This window comes from Microcaecilia unicolor, chromosome 6, assembly GCF_901765095.1.
Source record: "Microcaecilia unicolor chromosome 6, aMicUni1.1, whole genome shotgun sequence".
Taxonomy (NCBI): Eukaryota; Metazoa; Chordata; class Amphibia; order Gymnophiona; family Siphonopidae; genus Microcaecilia; species Microcaecilia unicolor.
The window spans coordinates 92,123,069-92,143,930 of record NC_044036.1 but is presented as its reverse complement, the minus strand read 5'-3'; the positions used below and the strand labels follow the sequence as shown (position 1 = coordinate 92,143,930).

The 20,862-nt window shown below is 41.3% G+C and overlaps 1 protein-coding gene across 1 annotated transcript in view; it reads left to right on the top strand.

Moving 5' to 3' along the window:
* The window catches only part of LAMC1 (laminin subunit gamma 1), a 369,035-nt gene that overhangs the window by 308,102 nt on the left and 40,071 nt on the right, over positions 1 to 20,862 (top strand). The window contains exons 17-20 of the mRNA XM_030207519.1: positions 87 to 265; positions 904 to 1,060; positions 4,109 to 4,314; positions 20,432 to 20,511. Of these exons, the coding sequence (XP_030063379.1) occupies positions 87 to 265; positions 904 to 1,060; positions 4,109 to 4,314; positions 20,432 to 20,511 (622 nt within the window). The remainder of the gene's footprint in view (positions 1 to 86; positions 266 to 903; positions 1,061 to 4,108; positions 4,315 to 20,431; positions 20,512 to 20,862) is intronic.

Genomic DNA, 20,862 nt, shown 5'->3' with positions numbered 1-20,862 from the left:
ACACTTACATATTCTTCTTCCCTATTCTCTCATCTTCTAATTAATACAATTGGTTTGTCTCCCCCTCCCCCCCCAAACCTGTCTAGCCTGCGACTGTGACCCTGAAGGTTCCAGCTCTCTACAATGCAAAGATGATGGCCGTTGTGTGTGCAAAGAAGGTTTTGTGGGGCATCGCTGTGATCAGTGTGAGGAGAACTATTTCTACAATCGATCATGGCCTGGCTGTCAGGAATGCCCTGCTTGCTACAGACTAGTAAAGGACAAGGTGAGACTGGTAGAAGCACTCATCTGTTTTCTTACTCCTATGATAGCACGCACAGTTGAAACAAATGCCAAAGCTCTGCAAGCAAGTGAAAAGCCCCTGCATTTGTACCAGAGCTCAATGGGAAGTGCAAGTGAACTGTCCCCTTATTGCCACCTCCTGCCTAGCTCAGCCCTAGAAATATCACTGCAAAACAAAAATGTATGTAAGTATATTGTGAACAATAAACCTTTGAGAAATTTCTTGCTCGATAAGTCCTTTTACCCTGATAAATAACCATTTACATGGGTGAATAATGTTTGAAAATTGCTGATAGTGTGAACACCTGTGCACATCTTCAGGTGGGGCACTTATTCAGGGGCAGATTCAAGGGCTGATGGCAGTTCCAGCTATGTCTCTGCAGGCAGTGTTTGAGTTGTGCCATATGTTTGAATCTCTACAGATTCATGGACTGCCATCGCAATGAAGCCTGTCTCTAAATATTTATGCATTGAATCTTTTTGTGCAGATGGGTTTTGACACACACCCCCACTGAAGATAAATCCGAGTGTATGCATTCCCTAGAGAGCTGGATGGTGTCTTCCTTCCATAATACTGAATATAGAGGCTAGCTTCCCTACTCTTCTGTTTTGCCTGCTTAGGTTCTTGACCTACGAGGAAAGTTGCGAGAGCTGGAGACCCTTATAGCAAACCTGGGGACAGCAGGTGAAGTGGTGACAGATGAGGCTTTCGAAAACAGACTGAAAGAGGCAGAGAGAGCTGTCATGGACCTGTTGCAAGAAGCCCAGAACAGCAAAGGTTGGTGTGTGTGGTGCTTACAAGGGCCACTAGAGTGTGTTTTTTGATAGATTGTACACTACACTGAGCTGGAAAGGTAATACAAAAGCAGTGAATGAAATAAAATGAAGCATAGCTCATTCCTCTCACAGACTCACAGAGCATTCTCAGCTCCAGGAAAAGCAGAGTTCTAGGGGTCCTTGTTTATGCCTAACTTAACTCATCCTTCTTTATTACCAAGATTAAATTCTGGAAGTGAAGTAATCCATTTCCGTTCACAACTTTTGGAAGGCTTTTTTTTTTTTTTTAAGGTCCATGTGTTCAAATTTGGATATATTTCTGTGTGTTGTTTTTCTCATTTCTTAGAGGATAAAGTGAGTCTTCGGTTTTCATGATTTGTACTTTTGAAGGATTTATTTTAAATAAAAGGTCCAAGTTGAAATAAAACTCTCGATACAGGTGTAACATTTTTACCTGGTGTACAGGCAGGGCTGTGGAGTTGGTACACTAAACCTTTGACTCGGACTTTTTTTACTGTTCAACCCTCGACCCCCCAACTCCTACACCTACTATGTAAAGTAGAATCTAAGAGAAATTTTAACTACCGAAACATTGGATATTTCTTTATGTACAAAATTGGGACTAATAGACTACAACATATATTTGAAGTTTGAACAAAGAACTTGCTGTTAAATGAAAATATGTAATGCACTGTTACTTAATAGTTTAAATAAATCTTTGAAAAAATTGTCCTCAGAAAAAGAATCACCTCAGTTAGATCCTCCTTCATGGATGCCCTCAAATCTGATCCAATTATTCTCAGAGCAGAGAACAACCTCTCAACACTAACTTGGGTCAGTGGCAAAGCAGTAACCACCAGGACAACATCTCTAACAATTCTAGGATATATTTACCAGTACTTTAGATCCAGGACAGAAAATAAGTATCAAATATTAAATTTATAATATATTATAAAGTTCTTTTTTTTTTTTTATTTTGAAGCTGAATTCGAAGTTGGTACATTTTTTTTCCAACTCTGACTCCGATTCCACAATCCTGTATACAGGGGATCCTTCCTGTAAGTGTTTTCGTGGCTACTTGACAAACACGTTCACATTTAGGGCACCTTCTTTTTTTTTTTTTTTTGAGTAATCTTTTAATAACAAGCAGAGCAGATTAATACAAACACTTAACCAATATGAGCAAGAGCCAAAAGACCGTTAAGATTGTTTAGATCTGTTTAATGAGACCGCAAGGAGCGTATATCTTGTGTAAATGAATAACCTGTAATGAGTAACTAGATGTAGATAATAAGCTAATACCATCTTTTGTAATGTGTGTTCCCATTTTATTCTGTAGTGCTTTTTTTTTTTTTTTTTTCTTTCTTCCTTTCCTCATTCCCTTTAAAGATGGGTGCTTCCTGGCTGGAGGGGTGCCTCCTCAGAATCATATCATTGGTGCCACTTGGTTTACTTGTATGGCTTTCCATAAAGGCAGCAGTAGACTTTTTGCCCTCCCCAAGTCTAAACATACCACTCTGCACTTGTCCAGACCCCACTGGCCCTGAAAATAAGGGAATACAAACCAAACAGGTCAACTCCTGTTGGTGCTTTATTTCTTAAGCATTTCTCTAAGTGGTTTAGGATATCAGACTTTTAGGTAAGGGTGCCTCTTTGTAAAAGCTAGAAAGCAAAATGGGGGGGGGGGGGGGGTTCCATAAAAATCATGGATCTAGCACAACTGTAGAAGGAAGGGAAGAAAGATTTTAGAAGAATCCTCATATGAGTAAATGAAGACTTCATCCATGGTACATAAGACCAGTGTTCATCTGCAAGAACATATAGTTTTGAAGCATCTATCTTGGACAGCTTAAAACGCTACCTAAATTCGGCAACACTACCAGTTTAGATAGTGCCACTGAATATCCATAGTAAGTTTAGATATTTCAACTTACACCTGCTATTTGTGTGGTCCACCTAGACACTTAAATATCTAAATTATATGTCTGTGGTGTCTCTAGAACTGCCCAAAACCTGTCCCCTTTTTCAGTTTTCAAGTCTTTTCAACATGGATGTCATGTTTTGATGGCGAACAAGTTTTTTTTGGACTTCTCTTAAAGAGCCTCCTTTATCAGAAAGAGTAGGATACCTGGATCAGCCAGAAAATCTTGTGGCAGAAGGGTCTGACACTTCTCTGGGGGGGGGGGGGGGGGGGGGGTTGCAATTTGTTCCAGCACTGTTGGGACATGACCATATATTGCAGGGGTGATCCTTGTGCTCAAGTTGCTCTACCAGCAATTGATGACTTTCAGAAGAAAAGTTCCTATTTTTGTCTACTATATTTACCACCATTTATCTAGTCTTTTACAGGCACAGGACAGAATGAGACATGCACACTAATTGGGGAGGGAGAATTGCTGTTTACAGTTCTTCATAGATACATTATACCTTCAGCCAGGGGTAACAGATAATTTAGAAAACTTGTGTGCCAGCGTAGATATTTTAGGAGCCAGGGAAATGTTTTCATACCTAATTTTTGGAAGTGTTATTTCTTTTACCCTCTCTTTGTGTTTCGGCATGGTAGTGTTTTGTTTTTATCTCTATTTTAAAATCTGTGTGTTTTTTTTTTTTACTCTGTTTTCCCTCTTTCCTCCTTGTGTTCTCCAGTAGATTTTCATTATCTCCAGCTTCAATCTACTTCTGTCTCTCTGGGGAGACTTGCTGATCATAGTTTGGCCCTGCTTTCAGATGACTCTTTCAAAGTTTATGGGATCTGTGGGGTTCAGTGAGGTTTGTTCTGAAACTGAGACATGATAGTTCAGGCAAGGCAAAAAAAAAAAAGACCAAAGACTCTTAACGTGCACGCAAGCACATATATGTGGAAGTTAATTTTCTTGTAGGTAGGCAGTGTTGAATCAACAGCTGTGTGAATGTGGTCAGAGAATTAAGTAGACTTTAGAGTTAAGATGTGCTGAAAAGGAACCACGCTTCACGTTCTGGGAAATATACCTAGAATGGATTATTCTGTGCTGTCTACTAAAATCGATTTCTGTTCTTTCTTTTGTTCCAGATGTAGATCAAGGCCTAATGGATCGTCTCAATGAAATTAACAATACTCTTTCAAGCCAGTTGGGCCGCCTGGGGAACATTCAGAAGACTGTGGAGGAAACAGAGGGTTTAGCACAACAGGCTCGTGACCGGGTGGAGGACACTGAGAATCTGATTGAGCTTGCACGTGGCGAATTAGAGAAAGCAAAAGTGGCCATTGCCAATGTGGTAAGGATGGAGATTGGAGATAGAGCAAAAGTTTATAACCTATCAGTTAAGTTGCATGCGTCCAAGCCAATAGTGATGGAGGTGTCAAAATACTACTACTACTACTATTTAGCATTTCTATAGCGCTACAAGGCGTACGCAGCGCTGCACAAACATAGAAGAAAGACAGTCCCTGCTTAAAGAGCTTACAATCTAATAGACATAACTACAGTTAGGCAATTGTGCAGAATTCCATGTTCTGGTTTCCCACCTACAGGTACATATCCAGATATTATAGCTGGTATGTTTCATTTCAAAAAGATGAACACAGCTAGAAATGGGGCTTGTCTTGGACATGTAGCTGAAAGGTATGACATTTCCTGGAGGCACACTCCTTTCTCTGAGGATAAGCAGGACATCATTGTTCCCACAAGTGGGCAGCCTCAGCCAATAGAGTCCAGGACTAAGAATAGTGAAAAAAAATAACTTTTAGATTTTTTTTTTGTTTGTTTTTGTTACAGTGGTACATTGAGCATGTGTAGGATTTGTGCTTTTTAGTGCATGAGTTCATTTTTCCACGGAGCCCACAGGACATGAAGTCCCATCTCAGTGGTATTTGTTTTCCAAGTGTCAGTAACTTAACCCAACATGCAAATGGATTTTTATCTCAGCTTTATAGTTGCTCCTCTTAGTTATCCCTTAAGGTTTTTAAGTGTTTTTGTAAAGGTTCCTTAATTTTTTTGGCAATATCAGCCTGTACTAGTAACAAACAAGCCAACTTTTACATTGGCTATTTTTTTTCTGATGTTGTGTGAAACACAAAACCTCCCCAGCAGGTTCATGGTTTTATTATTTTGTTTTTTTGATGTAATTATAGAACCCTGACGAAGGTTTGTCTGAAACTTGACCAGGTCGGGTTCTGTTTTCCAATAAAATCTTGTTTGGGTGAACTCTTGCCTACTCTTTCCCTGGACCATTGCTGCTGTTGTCATTTGGGCTGTCTCCTGTTTGTTTTCTTACAGCAAAATCATCCTGATCTAGACAATCTGGTAGCCATTCTCTACATAAACAAGCAGGGAGGCATGGGATTGTACCCCCTCTGTTCGGGAAACTATCAGGATGTGGAGCTAGATTATCTCACATGGGATGAAACTTGGAGCCACTTTGCAGATCATACCTGACCAGAAAGAACAGTGTTCTAGCTGATAAACTGAGTGGTTTTGCACCTTACACTAGTCCTTGGACAGAGAAGGTAGTAAGTGACATATTCAGTAAGTAGAAGACACCCATGGTAGATCTCTTTAGATCCCTCTGAACAGAAGGTTCTTCAGCAAGCCAACATTAGATACCTTTAGGCCTAGACTGGGGCCTTCTGTATGCATGCCTTGATCCCTTTAGTGACAAAAATGTTTCTAAAGGGGGTATGACACTTTTAGCTACTTTCTCCATCAGGTAATTGATCAGTCCCACCTGTCCTTGGTTTTTCTCATACTCTCTTCCATCCTCAAAGAAAACCACATCTTTATCAGTGTGATTGGCATTCCCATCCACGCTATCATTTAAGATCTCCTTCTTCAGAGTCTCCAATAACATCACTCCTGCTTGGAATGTAGACACTTGTAGTTCCTATATTTAAATCCACCTCTGTCTGAGGGTTTCATGTTTCACTGCACTTCTTGTGTAAGTGTGCTTGAACTCTGTTTTTCCTATTGCCAGAACAGAATGGAACATAGATATATCATTACAGTGATTTATCTGTTTAATACAGGGTTCTCTAAAAATGGGGTTGCAAAACCTACATTTGGGGTCATGACCTGGGTGGTTCCAATCCCTACCCCCCCCCCTTTCCTGTTCAGCATCTCACACCTTCTGAGAAGCCTGCCTATAATGAAGCCTGTGCAGGTTCCAAGGAGGGCAGGGGATGATGGCAGCATCAGCTTCAACACTATAAGACAGTTATTATACTTCTGGGGTAACTTAAAGGCCTGGTTTCAATGTGGAAACAACCTCATGAAACAGAAACCGTTGAATATATCAAAAGCACTTTTTTTATTTTTAATATACAATTAAGTACAAGTGTATAAATACTTTTTAAATGATATGTGAGTTCTCAGTAAAGTGTCAATTGCTGCGGCTGGTCTACAACATAGCAATGGCTTATATCATACCATCATCGCACTCAGCCCTACCTGCCATCCTTCTACTCTCATATGATAATACACTCTCATGGTATTAAATCAGAAAATTAAAATTTATGCGTATGTATGAGGAGAAGGCAAAAAACAGTGCTTAGCTTGAGGCTGAATCTTTAACTGTTGTCAAACTCCCAATGCCATAGACCGGCTGAGCTTGATTGTGAAGTGCAGGTGCTCATGCTTAAAAAGCACTTGTAAAAATTTTCATAGAATTTCTTCTTTACTCATAGCTGTATCTCAATTGTATATCTTATACACTCATGCTCAGGTCCCTCCCGATCACTCTCTCGTTCTCAACACTATGAGTGTTTCGCCATTAAAGGCGTCTTCAGGGCGGTTGGCCTCGTATGGGATGGTCTCCCCTCCTTTTCAGAACTAGGTCGTCCAGTGGGAGTAATGCTCTGAGCTGGTTAAGTTCTCCTGAAGATGCCTTTAATGGCGAAACACTCATAGTGTTGAGAACGAGAGAGTGATCGGGAGGGACCTGAGCACGAGTGTGTAAGATACACAATTGAGATATAGCTATGAGTAAAGAAGAAATTCTATGAAAATTTTTACAAGTGCTTTTTAAGCATGAACACCTGCACGTCACAATCAAGCTCAGCTGGTCTATAGCATCGGGAGTTTGACAACAGTTAAAGATTCAGCCTCAAGCTAAGTACTGTTTTTTGCCTCCTCCTCATACATATGCATAATTTTTAATTTTCATTTTCTGATTTAATACCATGAAAGTGTATTATCTTATAAGGATGGCAGGTAGGACTGAGTGCGATGATGGTATGATATAAGCCATTGCTATGTTATAGACCAGCCGCAGCAATTGACACTTTACTGAGCACTCACATATCATTAAAAAAGTATTTATACACTTTTACTTAATTGCATATTAAAAATAAAAAAAGTGCTTTTGATATATTCAACGGTTTCTGTTTCATGAGGTTGTTTCTGTTGGATTATTTGTAGTAAATAATTAGCAGATTTTAGTACACACAGCTTCAGCTTTAGAAATGTTAATTTCTTTCTTCATCTCTCTCTCATTCACCCCTGAATAATTCACTGCTGAGTCACTTTAAAGTTGAAGTAACAAAACATCTGTTTACTCACAGTTTGTAGTTAGATTATAATCAGACAGGCTTATATATACATATTGCTATACATTTGTATTATCAGCTCCTTCCATGTGCTTAGATGGTAATGGATGCTCACACCACCATAGATCCTCTCAGGTTAGGAGAGATCATGAGCTCCATGTGCTCCATGTGCTGCATGTGCTGCATCTGCTGCATCTACTGTGTCTGACCCCCACAGGAAGTTGCATAGCTGTGTGACCTCTCTAAGTAATTCACATCAGAGGTCACAGAGTAATCACAGAGAAATAATAGGTGACAGGCAATGCATGTAAAAATACAATTACATTCCAACAAACCCCTTCTCATGCATAACTGTCATGCAATTATTTATTCATACAAAGTCCAAGCTTTATACGCAGATTCACAAAATGTTCTCTGGGTAACGGTTTGGTCATGATGTCAGCTGTCATCTCACTGGTGTGACAATAGTGTAGACTGATGACCCCTTCTTTCGCCAACTCTCGCACGTTGTGGTATTTCGTTGCGATGTGCTTGGTGCGTGACTGAACCTTGTCATTCTGTGACAGTCGGATGCAGCTCTGATTATCTTCCATTATCTGGATTGGTCTCTTTTCAGCTATTCCGAAATCCAGCAAAAGTTTTTCAATCCACATCAGTTCTCTGCACGCTTCCGATACGGCCACATATTCAGCTTCTGTAGAAGACAGACTCACAATACTTTGTTTATGACTGGCCCATGAAATTTGTACATTTCCATACATAAACACATATCCACTTGTGGATTTATAATTAGAATGATCCCCTGCCCAATCTGAATCACAGTAACATATTAGTTTTGGATTACTATTGGCTGAAATCTTTAATTTACAATCAATGGTACCCTTTAAATACCTTACCATCCTTTTAACTGCAGTCCAATCTGATTTGGTAGGTGAGCTGACCCTTCTGCTCAAAATTCCTACTGCATTTGCTATATCAGCCCTGTATGTGGTAGCTAGATATAAAAGCTTACCTATGGCTGATCTATATTGGATGTTATCTGGTAAAGGTTCTCTTACTGTTTCATCCTTCAGAAAATCAGTGATCATGGGAGTGCTTACAACTTGGGCATCTTGCATACCTAAACTTTCAATAAGCTCATTTATTTTCTGCTTCTGGCTTAGAAGATAAGAACCATCATTTTGTTTCTCAATTTCTATACCAAGATAGTATGACACATTACCAAGTTCTTTTATCTCAACATTGAGGTTTAAACATTTTACAATGTCCTTGTACTCTTGCTCACTTTTGCTTGCAATGAGCAGATCATCAACAAAAGCTAAAATGTATGCATATTGTCCATTTGTGCACCTAGTGTACAAACATTTATCTGCTTCACCTTGCTTAAATCCTAAATTTGTCAATATTTCATGCAATTTATCATTCCAACATTTTGCACTTTGCTTTAATCCATAAAGACCTTTGTTTAATTTACACACTAGCTGTCTTTGTTTTGTATTTATGAAACCTGTTGGCTGTTCCATGTACAAGTCTTCAGTTATATCTCCGTGAAGAAACGCTGTTTTCACATCAATGTGGTTGACTTGCATGCCTTTTGAGACTGCAATGCTCAGAAGTGTTCTTATTGTCGTGTGTTTCACTACAGGTGCAAACACTTCATCAAAATCTTCTCCATATTTTTGAAGATATCCCTTTGCCACTAATCTGGCTTTATACCTTTCCACTTTTCCTTGTGCATTCCTTTTTAACTTGAATACCCATTTGCATCCTATAGCTTTCTTGCCAGGAGGTAATTTTGTAAGAATCCAAGTATTATTTTTATCCAATGCATCAATTTCTTCTTGTGCAGCTTTATGCCATTCAGCAGCTTCTTCTGCTGGCATTTTCTCAATCTCATCCCATGTTAAGGGCTCTTGAGCTTCTGCTGACTTTGTTAGGTAAGACAGTCTTGGGGGTGGAACACCTTTGTTTTCCCTGGATGAGCGTCTGACAACAGGTTGGTCTGACCTTTCTGCATCCTCTATATCTGAGAGTCCTTCTCCAATTGATTCCCCTTCTCCAACTGTACTGTCTTCTTCAATGATCCTTTCTGTGTCTGCTTCCTCTGCCTGTTCCTCGTTAGATACAGATGAGTTGCTTTCAGACATCTGCCTTGGTATGGCATTTATATACACTGGCATGTCTATTATGGTTCTAGTTTCATATTCTGGATGATAAGGCTCATCTGGGATAATCCAGCCTTTATCAACCCTTTTATTTTCATCAAAATATGTAACATGTCTTATGCCAACAATGCCAGTTTTCAGATTCAAAATTCTATATCCTTTGTGTCCTGGAGTATAGCCAACTAAAATGCCCCTTTCTGTTGTGGAATCCAGCTTATGCCTTCTTTGCTTTGGTACATGAGCATATGCTGTATTTCCAAATGTTCTTATGTGTGACAGGTTTGGCTTCCTACCATGCCATGTCTCATGTGGTGTGCGCTCAGCGCCTTTAGTTGGCATTCTGTTTTGTAGGTACACTGCTGTGAGAATGGCTTCCCCCCATAGTCTTTTAGGGAGATTGCTATCTGACAGCATACATCTGGTCATTTCCACAATTGACCTAAATTTTCTCTCTGCAACAGAATTTTGCTCTGGTGTATAAGCTACTGTTGTGATATGCTGAATGCCTTCTTGTTCTAGAAATGTGCGCATGCTTTGTGAAGTGAACTCACCACCATTGTCGGTCTGAAGAACCTTTGGTTTTCTTTCAAATTTATTTCTCACCATGGCTACGTATTTCTTCAGCATGTCTGTGACTTGACTTTTTTTCTTTCAGCAAATAGGCCACACAATATCTAGAGAAATCATCCAAGAATATTAGCACAAATCTGTTATTTCCCAATGATGGGATATTAAACGGTCCACATAAGTCACTGTGTATTAAGTCCAGCACTTTATTACTCCTATTTCCTGTGTATGCAGGAAATGAGGGTCTCACACCTTTTTGAGTAACACAGTCTATGCATTTCTCCATTTTACCAGCATCTGCACTTATCTGAATGCCAGTGGCCAGTTGCCTACTGTAAAGATCCTGGATCACCTTAAAATCACGATGTCCCAGGCGGCGGTGCCAGATTTCCAGACTACATTTACCATCATTCTTCCTTACTTGCACCATATGTGAGGCTTCACCTGAAATGTTCAGCTTATAAACATCATTATGCATAAAAGCTTCAGCATACACTTCATCATTTTTAGAGATTGTGCACTTACTGTTTTCAAAATGAATCACAAATCCCTTCTTATCTAATGTAGATACACTAAGCATATTGCAAACTGCTTGGGGAATATACAAGACATCACTTACAGGAATTTCTTTAACTTCATTAGACACTTTGCATTTTAAGAATCCAATACCTTTTGCTTGGATCTTAGCAGTCCCTGCGTTTGCAGTTTTAAGAATACCTTCCTCTGGACACATTTCCTGAAAGAAATCTTTAGAATTGGTTAAATGGCATGTGCTCCCCGAATCCAAAATCCAAGTACTTTCATTTGAATTATTATTTACCATAGTCAAAGATTTTTCTGCCATTAGAAAGCCCTTGTGTTTATCTTTGTCCTTCATACATTTCCTGGTTTGAAAATTCTTTAGTTCCATTGGCTTAGGTGAGCTAGAGGGAGTGTTTTGTGTTTCCTTACACCATTTAGATACATGTCCCTCCTTTCCACATGAGTAGCAAATCAGCTTGCCCTTGGGTGGAGTTTTCCCATAGCTCCGCCTTCCTCTGTTCTTTGCCAAGAAATTTGTTTCATTTCTCTCTGACTGACTTTGAGAACACATCTCCTCAGAATCATTTATTATGCATTCCTGCCTTAGTTTTGATGTTGTCTGTTCAAAAGATTGCCCTTCAATGGCCTCATTTACAGACCTAAAAACATCAAACTTCTTTGATAGTGAGGTAAAAAGAAATGCTCTTTTCAATGCATCACACATGGGAATTCCAGAAAGTTCTAGCTTTTGAAATGAAGACATAAGATACATAATGTGATCATTACATTTACTTTTATCCCTTAATTTGGTTTCATTCAACTCTGCCAACCAAATTGGTTGCTGCTTTGCATATGTAGTTGCATACATAGTTCTCAGTTTATATAAAATGTCCTTTGGTGTATCTTTTCCCTCCACTAATATGGCTTGTTTCTCTGAGAGAGCTTCCAAAAGCATGCACTTCACATAATAGTTTGCATTGTCCCATTCAGCCATATTTTCAGCTGTTCTGTCTTGGTCTAAGCATATATTTAATCCTTTTGCTCGAAGGAGACATATGAATCTTAGTTCCCACTTCTGATAATTAAACTCAGTTAATCTAGGCACCTTGAGAGAATAGAAAAATGGTGAATTTCTTCCCTCAGCCATTTTCTTAGCCTTCTGTCTGCTGTGTGGGGGGAGAGAGAGACAGACTGAATCTTTCCTTTAAAACTTAAGAGAAAAAATGTGGCCTTTTTTTCTGCCTGGTAATATTTCTCTTCTTTTTCAATTCCTGAGCCCTGGGCCCATAACCCTTTTGTTGGATTATTTGTAGTAAATAATTAGCAGATTTTAGTACACACAGCTTCAGCTTTAGAAATGTTAATTTCTTTCTTCATCTCTCTCTCATTCACCCCTGAATAATTCACTGCTGAGTCACTTTAAAGTTGAAGTAACAAAACATCTGTTTACTCACAGTTTGTAGTTAGATTATAATCAGACAGGCTTATATATACATATTGCTATACATTTGTATTATCAGCTCCTTCCATGTGCTTAGATGGTAATGGATGCTCACACCACCATAGATCCTCTCAGGTTAGGAGAGATCATGAGCTCCATGTGCTCCATGTGCTGCATGTGCTGCATCTGCTGCATCTACTGTGTCTGACCCCCACAGGAAGTTGCATAGCTGTGTGACCTCTCTAAGTAATTCACATCAGAGGTCACAGAGTAATCACAGAGAAATAATAGGTGACAGGCAATGCATGTAAAATACAATTACATTCCAACAGTTTCCACATTGAAACCAGGCCTTTAAGTTACCCCAGAAGTATAATAATAACAATTCTATACCCATGTCACGCCAATGTCAAAAATATTATTATCCATGCCAGGCATAAACTGGGAATTACCACCAATTGGGAGAAAATCTGACACTTCCGAGGATGGCGCCCAACATTACATGATCTCATGCCAAATGTCCCACAAAGGCGGCAGAAGAATGTTTCTCCACACCTCCATTGGAAGCTGATGAATTGGAGCTTGCAATAAAAAAAGATGCCATGGAGCAAAGTAATGCTTTTTCATCATCAGGGCGTATAATCTTGGCTGTCCAGTAGCCAATCTGCAAGATGTCTAAATAAATAGGCCTGATTGTATTTTTTGAGGTTTGGCAAGCTCAATCCTCCTATCATCCAAGATCCTAAAAGCCTTTTAAACAGCAATTTCAGTTTGGTCCCTCCCCAACAAAATTTTGTTGATATGTTTTGAAAAACTTTAACATCATCATTCATCATCATTGTTTATCATTTATTCATATTATATACCGTTTCTTATTGCTATTGCAAAACAGAACGGTTTACATTAAAAAGAAATACTTCTCATACAAACAAACAAATAAGAACTCCAATCATTGATAGAAAAGCACAGCAACCCAAAAAGACAAATAAATACATTTCTAATAAAATCTACTACTCAAAAAAAAAAAAATCCTTCTTAAGCAACTTTATTGGGCGCATCTGTAGTACATTAAGCCATCTAGGGAATTCTATCATTTTAAAGAGCTGAATCCTACCATGCAGGTTGAGAGATAGAGACTCCTCCAGCTAGTCAGTGTGGATGTGGTGGTAGCCAATAATTTATCCACATTAAGGCGATGTATTTGAGAGATGTCACCCATCAGTTTTTATTTTATTTATTTATTTTTGTTACATTTGTACTCCGCGCTTTCCCACTCATGGCAGGCTCAATGCGGCAGGCAATGGAGGGTTAAGTGACTTGCCCAGAGTCACAAGGAGCTGCCTGTGCCGGGAATCAAACTCAGATCCCCAGGACCAAAGCCCACCACCCTAACCATTAGGCCACTCCTCCACTCTGTTGTATACCTAAGTATCAGAAAGAAACTTCCGCCCAATACAATGGGAACACACCTGACCATTGACAGCGTACGAGGTCCCGTGAGACCACTGCTAAAGATTTGGAATAATTGAGTTTAAATCCTGCAAAGTCTCCATATTCTGTGAATTTCTCCATAAGGGCTGGTGGCAATTGATAAAGATTAGTGATATGGACCAATAGATTGTCTGCAAACGCTGAGATCTTAAAACTGGAGGCCTTGAGAGAGACCCTGCATATTTCTGGATATTGATGTATCTCTCTAAACAAAGGGTCCAAGGTGATATAAATAGTAACTGAGAAAGGGGGAAGCCCTGACGCGTACCCCTCCGAATAGAGGATTCCATTGACAGGCAGAATGACTTTTGGATTAGATATAATAATTGTGTAGCTTCTAAGAAAAGGCCCTGGAAGCCATAGACTTCTAAAACTGAGAACAGAAAAATCCCAAGAAACCAGATCAAATTCCTTCTTCACATGAAAACTGGTTAGTAGAGAAGGCTCCCAATCCCTCTGGACCTGCTCCAGAGATGGCAGTTTCGCTTTTATGTTTTAACAGTGGTATGGCCCCAAACAAACCCTACCTGAGACTCATCAACCAGCGATAAGAGTACCTTCACCAGCCTATTAGCCAAGACCTTAGCTAACAACTTTGTTTTATAGTTAAGTACAGAAATAGGCCAATATGATGAAGGAGATGTGGGGTCTCTCTTGGGTTTAGGCAGAACTATCATCTGTGCTAACTGTGAAGAATCCTGAAATTACCTAGTCTCAAGAATGGTGTTGTATTGGGGGAATACACACTTGACCAAGAGTTTGTAGAATTCAGCCCTATACACATCTTGTCCTGGAACCTTTCCCAAAGCGCTTGAACCAAATAAAGTTGGTCCAGGTAAGTGGCGCGTTCATTTGAGTAAGTTGCAAAGGGGTTAACTTGGGCAGAGTCAAGTTTTCTAAATAAAGCGTTCTGGCCAGAGAGGGCGCCTCCTCATAAAGTGTAGCGTAATAATCCCTAAAAATCCCATTAATGACTGTGTCTGAGTTGGTGAGAGAGTTGTCATTTTGTTTGAGTTGAATTATCTTTTTACGACACTGCTGGACTTTGATCAAGTTTGACATAAGCTTTCCGCTCTTGTTACCATAGAGGAAGAACTGAAAATTATAGTAAAAACTAGCCTTAAGAGTGCTTTGATGCAACAATTCATTAAGTTCAGTCTGAAAGGCAAGCAGGGAGGCTTTGTTAGCTTGTTGGGGACCTGCCAAAATGCATTCCTGTGCGTGCAAATCTGCAACTCCAAGTGTAGGATATTACTATCCTGCATCCGCCTTTTGTGAGAGTAATACGCTATAGTATCCCCCCTCAACACGGTCTTAGCTGTTTCCCAAAATAGTATAGGTTGGTCCATATGTTGTCTATGGTAGGTAGAATAATCTAGTCATTTCTGGCTTATGTATTCCTGATACTTGGTGTCATAGTATAACTTTAAGGGGAACCTCCAGTGTGTTTTGGCTGGGTGTCTCCTACCCACCTGAAATTGAATCCAGACCAGTGCATGGTCTGAGATGCCATATGGACCAATCTCTGCTCAGTTGACCTGGGAGAATAACTGCCGAGATTTCAATAAGTAGTCTAATCTGGCTTGAGTAGAATGAGCCTGAGATAGGTGTGTAGTATCTCTCTCTCCTGGGTGGAGGATTCTCCATACATCTATTAAACCTAACTTGTTACACAACAGTGGTAGCCCCTTACTTAAATCCAACTGGGCCTGCACTTTCGGGTGAGATTTTTCCATTGGCAGATCATAAACCGTATTAAAATTTCCTCCCATTGATATATTGTTATCTGAGATTGGGAAAATTTGTATCAATTTGCAAAAAAACCTGGTTATTAAATATGGGTGCATAAAAATTGCATAGCATATATTTTGTCCGCAGTAATGTTAATTGGGCAAACACATAGTGCCCATCAGGTCTAGAGTAAGTTTTATGGATCTGAATATCCAAGCCTTTGCGTATCAGAATGATTACTTCTGCTTTATGATTGAACGCTGGTGATTCTATTATCACCCCACCCACCACCTCTGGAATTTTGTATGTTCCAAAGAGGTTAAGTGCGTTTCCTGAAGGAAAGCTATATCCACCTTCTGCCTTTGAAGAGATTGCAATATCTTTTGGCATGTAATAGGAAATGTTACCCCCACACATACACACATGTTCCAAGAAACCAATTTAAGTGACATCTCCCATATCCAAAAAATATGGTTAAAAAAAAAATGTTGTTAGGAGTGAGATTGTCCCAGCCTGCATCTTTTAAAAATTTTTTTTTGTTTGGTTACATTTGTACCCCGCGCTTTCCCACTCATGGCAGGCTCAATGCGGCTTACATGGGGCAATGGAGGGTTAAGTGACTTGCCCAGAGTCACAAGTTGCTGCCTGTGCCTGAAGTGGGAATCGAACTCAGTTCCTCAGGACCAAAGTCCACCACCCTAACCACTAGGCCACTCCTCCACTATGTTCCATACCCCACAATAGTCCATTGCCCTACAGGACCGGGCCAGCCCCTCCTATAACAAAAATCATTAAAACCGTAAAAGTCATAAACATAATAAAAACAAATTGAGTTCCTGAGAACTTTGCCTCCTCCAAACATAAATTAAAGACATGACTTAGCTCAAAGTATGAAACCATCTCCACCAAAAGGAAAAAAAATAAAAAGAGAAGAAAATAAAAAACAGCAACCATACCAGCATGAAACTTGAAAGACCAGAATCCCCTGTAACGGTCCATTCTCTCTTCCCACTCCCTCCCCCAACCAACCCCCTCCCCACATTGATACAGAACTCAACAATAGTGAGCTTGTCATATCCTGATGCCCTCCCCTACCCCAGAGAACTCCCAGTGTAATGTCCTCCCAAACCAGTTACTGGAGTCCCCCTAAGCTGTGAGTTTAAATAAGATCCCCTTAAAAACATTAATAAGTACAACTGTGCTGAGTGTAATAAACTTCCTATCTAATATAACGCTTGAAATAGACCCTGCTACAAGATACCAGTCATTTTTGCAGCCTCATTCTTTGTCCAGCCATCAGGACCCTACAACTAGTCAGAGATTTATTCCTGTTTTAAATTATATTTCTAGTTGCTGAATTTTTTGGAGAAGTACTGAGGAGTAAGAAAGGACTGCAGGCAGCAAGAGAACGACACCCCTGAACAGGAAGCAGAAATATTTTCTCTGACTGCTGGTTATTATACTACTCGAGATGCTGTTGTTTAATCCCTGGTAGATTAGCAGCCCCCATCTATCCCCCGCCCCAACAAACCAGTCCAGACCATCCCCTTCACCAATATTTGTTATGGGAAATACCGGGGGGGGGGGGGGGGGGATTTCCCCCCCACAGCAAGTGTTCTATACCACACTTCCCCTGGTTGCAAGAAATAACACTGCTACTTCATTAGTTTCTTATACTTAGAAATATTTGCCACAAACTTTCAGCGGGACTACTTTCTATGAATGGGTAAATGTCAGGCACTTCCTTTCAGAGCTCGGCAACAAGCTGTTCTGCTTCTGTGCATGTTCCAGTACAGCCAAATGTGGTCTTCATCAGCTCTGGTGTCTGCTCTCGTCAGCCAACCCCCTCTTGGCTTTGATGGTTCTTATATACCATTTCTATATCTTAGACTCTCTGCATTTAGCAGAGTCATATATTCTCAGGACTGATAACTAGGTGTGACCCGTCAACAACGCCATATTATGTTGTCCTGTCCCAGGCTTTTCAAGCCACTGGGGTTGGCTCCTGAAATGCTATTAGCCCTTCAAGCCACTCGGGCTGTCTTGTTAGTTAATCACTCAGGGTACTACATTATCTGAGTCTGGCAGTACTGTTCTGTGTTCTCTGTAATTCTCTAAAAAAAACAGCTTGTTTGTCTTAAAGTAAATGTGTGAAAGTCTGGCTTTTTCCACTCATCCAAAAGAGAAATCCTACCATGGCCTAACTCCTTATAATATCCTATATAAATAATTTGCACCTTCGTCTGGATGCCTGGGTTCGTAACACACTTCCCATTGGTCCACCCTGGCGATGACATCATAGGGTGGATCAGTGAGAGGGAAGGGAAGCCAGCACCAGCCAGCCACAGAACGTTGGAAGTGAGTAGGGAATCGCCCCCTCCCTCCCCCGTCCTCCCTCAGAGTTCCAGGCCCCCTCTCCTCCTCCCCCCTACCTCCCTCCCTCTCCTCCGAGCTACAGGCCCCCTCCCCTTTGAGTTGCAGCCCCCTCCCTCCCTCCGAGTTCCAGGCCCCCCTCTCCTCCTCTCCCCCTACCTCCCTCCCTCTCCTCCCCTCCGAGCTACAGGCCCCCTCCCCTTCAAGTTGCAGGACGCCCCCTCCCCTTCGAGTTGCAGCCCCCCTCCCCCCCTCCGAGTTCCACACCCCCGCGCCTCCCTCCCTCTCTCTCTTTCTCCCCTCCGAGTGCAAGCACGACCTGTCCTCTGGCAGCCCCTCGCCTTCCTGCGTGCCAGGTGTAATTTAAAAATTCCTATCTTGGGGTCCGGCGTCAGCAGTGAAGGTGAGCGGCGCTTCAGACTGCCTTCCCATCTGTCTCAGCTCTGCCTCTGGTCCCACCCTTCCGGAAACAGGAAATGAGGGCGGGACCAGAGGCAGAGCTGAGACAGATGGGAAGGCAGTCTAAAGTGCTGCTCGCCTTCACTGCTGACGCCGGACCCCCAAGGTAAGAATTTTTAAATTACACCCGGCACGCAGGAAGGCGAGAGGCTGGCGGAGGACAGGTCGTGCTTGCACTCGGAGGAGAGAGAGGGAGGGAGGCACGGGGGTCTGGAACTCTGAGGAGAGGGGGGGCGTGGAACTCAGAGGGGAGGGGGGATCCTGGAACTCGAAGGGGAGGGGAGGAAGGTAGGGGGCCAGGAACTTGGAGGAGAGTGAGGGAGGTAGGGGGGCCTGGAACTCGGAGGGGAGGGGGACTGGAACTCGGAGGAGAGAGAGGGAGGTAGGTAGGGAGGCGTGTAACCTTGCTAGTGCTCGTTTCATTTCTGTCGGAATGGGCCTCTTTTACTAGTATTATATTAATTCCACCCCAGCTGTTTTCCATACACATTAAAACCAAAATTCTTGCAGCCTAGTGACTCCACTCCCTCTTCTCCAATCCAACCATCCCCACCCCTGATATTGTAATCAAAAGCATTGGTAGTCTAGTGGCCACCTCCCTCCCCTTCACCCCACCCCCTGCCCATGACATTAAAAAAAGCACAACTTTACTGGTGTCTAGAAGCACCTCCCACAACCCCAACTGCTTTCCTGGGTACCTTGGCCTCCACAGCATACCTTCAAGAGGCAAGGGTGATGTCCACTCCTGCCTCCCCCACTATCTTGGCAAATGGCGATGTATCCTGAGATCACTGAGCTGGATCAGTCTGCCAACTACCAGGGGTTCGATTTTAATGTTAGGGGGCCAGGAGACAAAGGGTCAGATCACTTCGGTTCAGGGGAGAGGGAGGGTAGCAACTAAACTTCTAAAGATTAAAGGGGCCGTTGCAGAAAGTTATGTTGGGTGCAGGTGGTTCAAGTCAGGATGCATTTCTTCTGACCAGCAGATGGAGAGAGAGCACAATTTCCAATGACATCATGAGTGTAAGAGTAGGCTCAACCAGGAGCTAGTCAGTGTTTCCCTACCTACAGCAGATGGTGCAGGTTGGACTGATGCAGCTGGTTCTTTTTGTTTAAGGCCTGACTCCCATGGTCACAGGTCACAGCCTGCAAGCTGGTGGTAGAGTCCAGGGCCCTGTTCTTCCAGGAATAGGTCTATGGACCCTTCCATGGTTGTCATCAGTGCTGGATTTTATGTAGCCCACCACTGCTCTGAGCCCTCGCCTGTAGCAAAATTGAGGCTGATACTTTTTTGGAAGAAAGTTTTTTTTGTTGCTGACTACTAAGGATAAAATTGTGGAGTCTTTGAGCAATTGGTCTAGTTTAGAAGCTAGAATAATCTGTGGTTTTCAGAGAAGTTGCGGAATTTAAAATGAGAATGTTGTCGGTTAGAATTAGCATGGTGGAAGAATGGAGACTTAAGTTCGAAGAGACGTCGGAAGGCTTCTTCTTGTCATTACAAAAATCAATTAAGATTTGCAAAAAGATCTCATTATTTAGGGCTGATTGGAACAGGAAGGCCTAATCAAGCTAAAATGTTCCAATTAATGTAACGTTTTTGACCACCTCTCTGGAAGCCTGTGTTTACTGTTAGCCAAAACAGAGGGAAATAATTTTTAATCAGGCCAATTTACCTTAGTGGCTTTGAAATTTGCCCTCATAGCCATAGGATAATCTCTTGGTGCCCCATTAATGAATAAAAGCATAATTCTCAGCTACACTGAAATATAAATTTGGAGCAGGTTTGCTTTTACAAATTAATTGTGTGACAGAGAATTTCCATGTGGTCACCTGATGCCATCTGATCAATATAATTTCTTTTCCAGTTCCCCCAGTATAAGACACATTACTAGGCATCTTACTAGGTTCTGTTAGAATTTACCTTGAAAATGCAGTTTGCTGGTCCCTGAGCTATTTGTCACTGAATGTCTGGTTATATCCTGGGGAATCTCACATGCATACCTCTTATGTAAACTAAGTAGTTATGGTATCACTAATTAGAGTTTAGTTTGTATAAAAGAGGATCCTAGTAGATTCTGAAAGGGTATGTTTGTTTGTTCCCAGTCTATCACCCAGCCAGAATCCACTGGTGACCCGAGTAACATGACACTGCTGGCAGAAGAGGCACGGAGACTTGCAGAACGGTAAGATATCAGCATTTTGGAACTGTAGCTCAGTAGAAAATGATTCAGATAAGTAGCAGATCTGGTATGATATTTGCCTGGCATCCATGGAAAGAAGCAGACGTTAGGCACTCCCAAAATAGATTTTTCCTTCCTGTTGACTTTGCACTTTCATCGGCTCTTCATGCTAGTTAAGGGGCTGAATGAATGGTAATAAATTCAGCAATGCTAGGATCTGTGTTTTTTCTATTTCATGTTTCCTGGTTACAACAAAAAGTGAATGAATTTCATGGAGTGTGAAGCCATCATTGAATTTTAAAAAATATTGGTGTTTAGGGGTTTATGATTGTCTGAAAAGTGGTATTACAAATG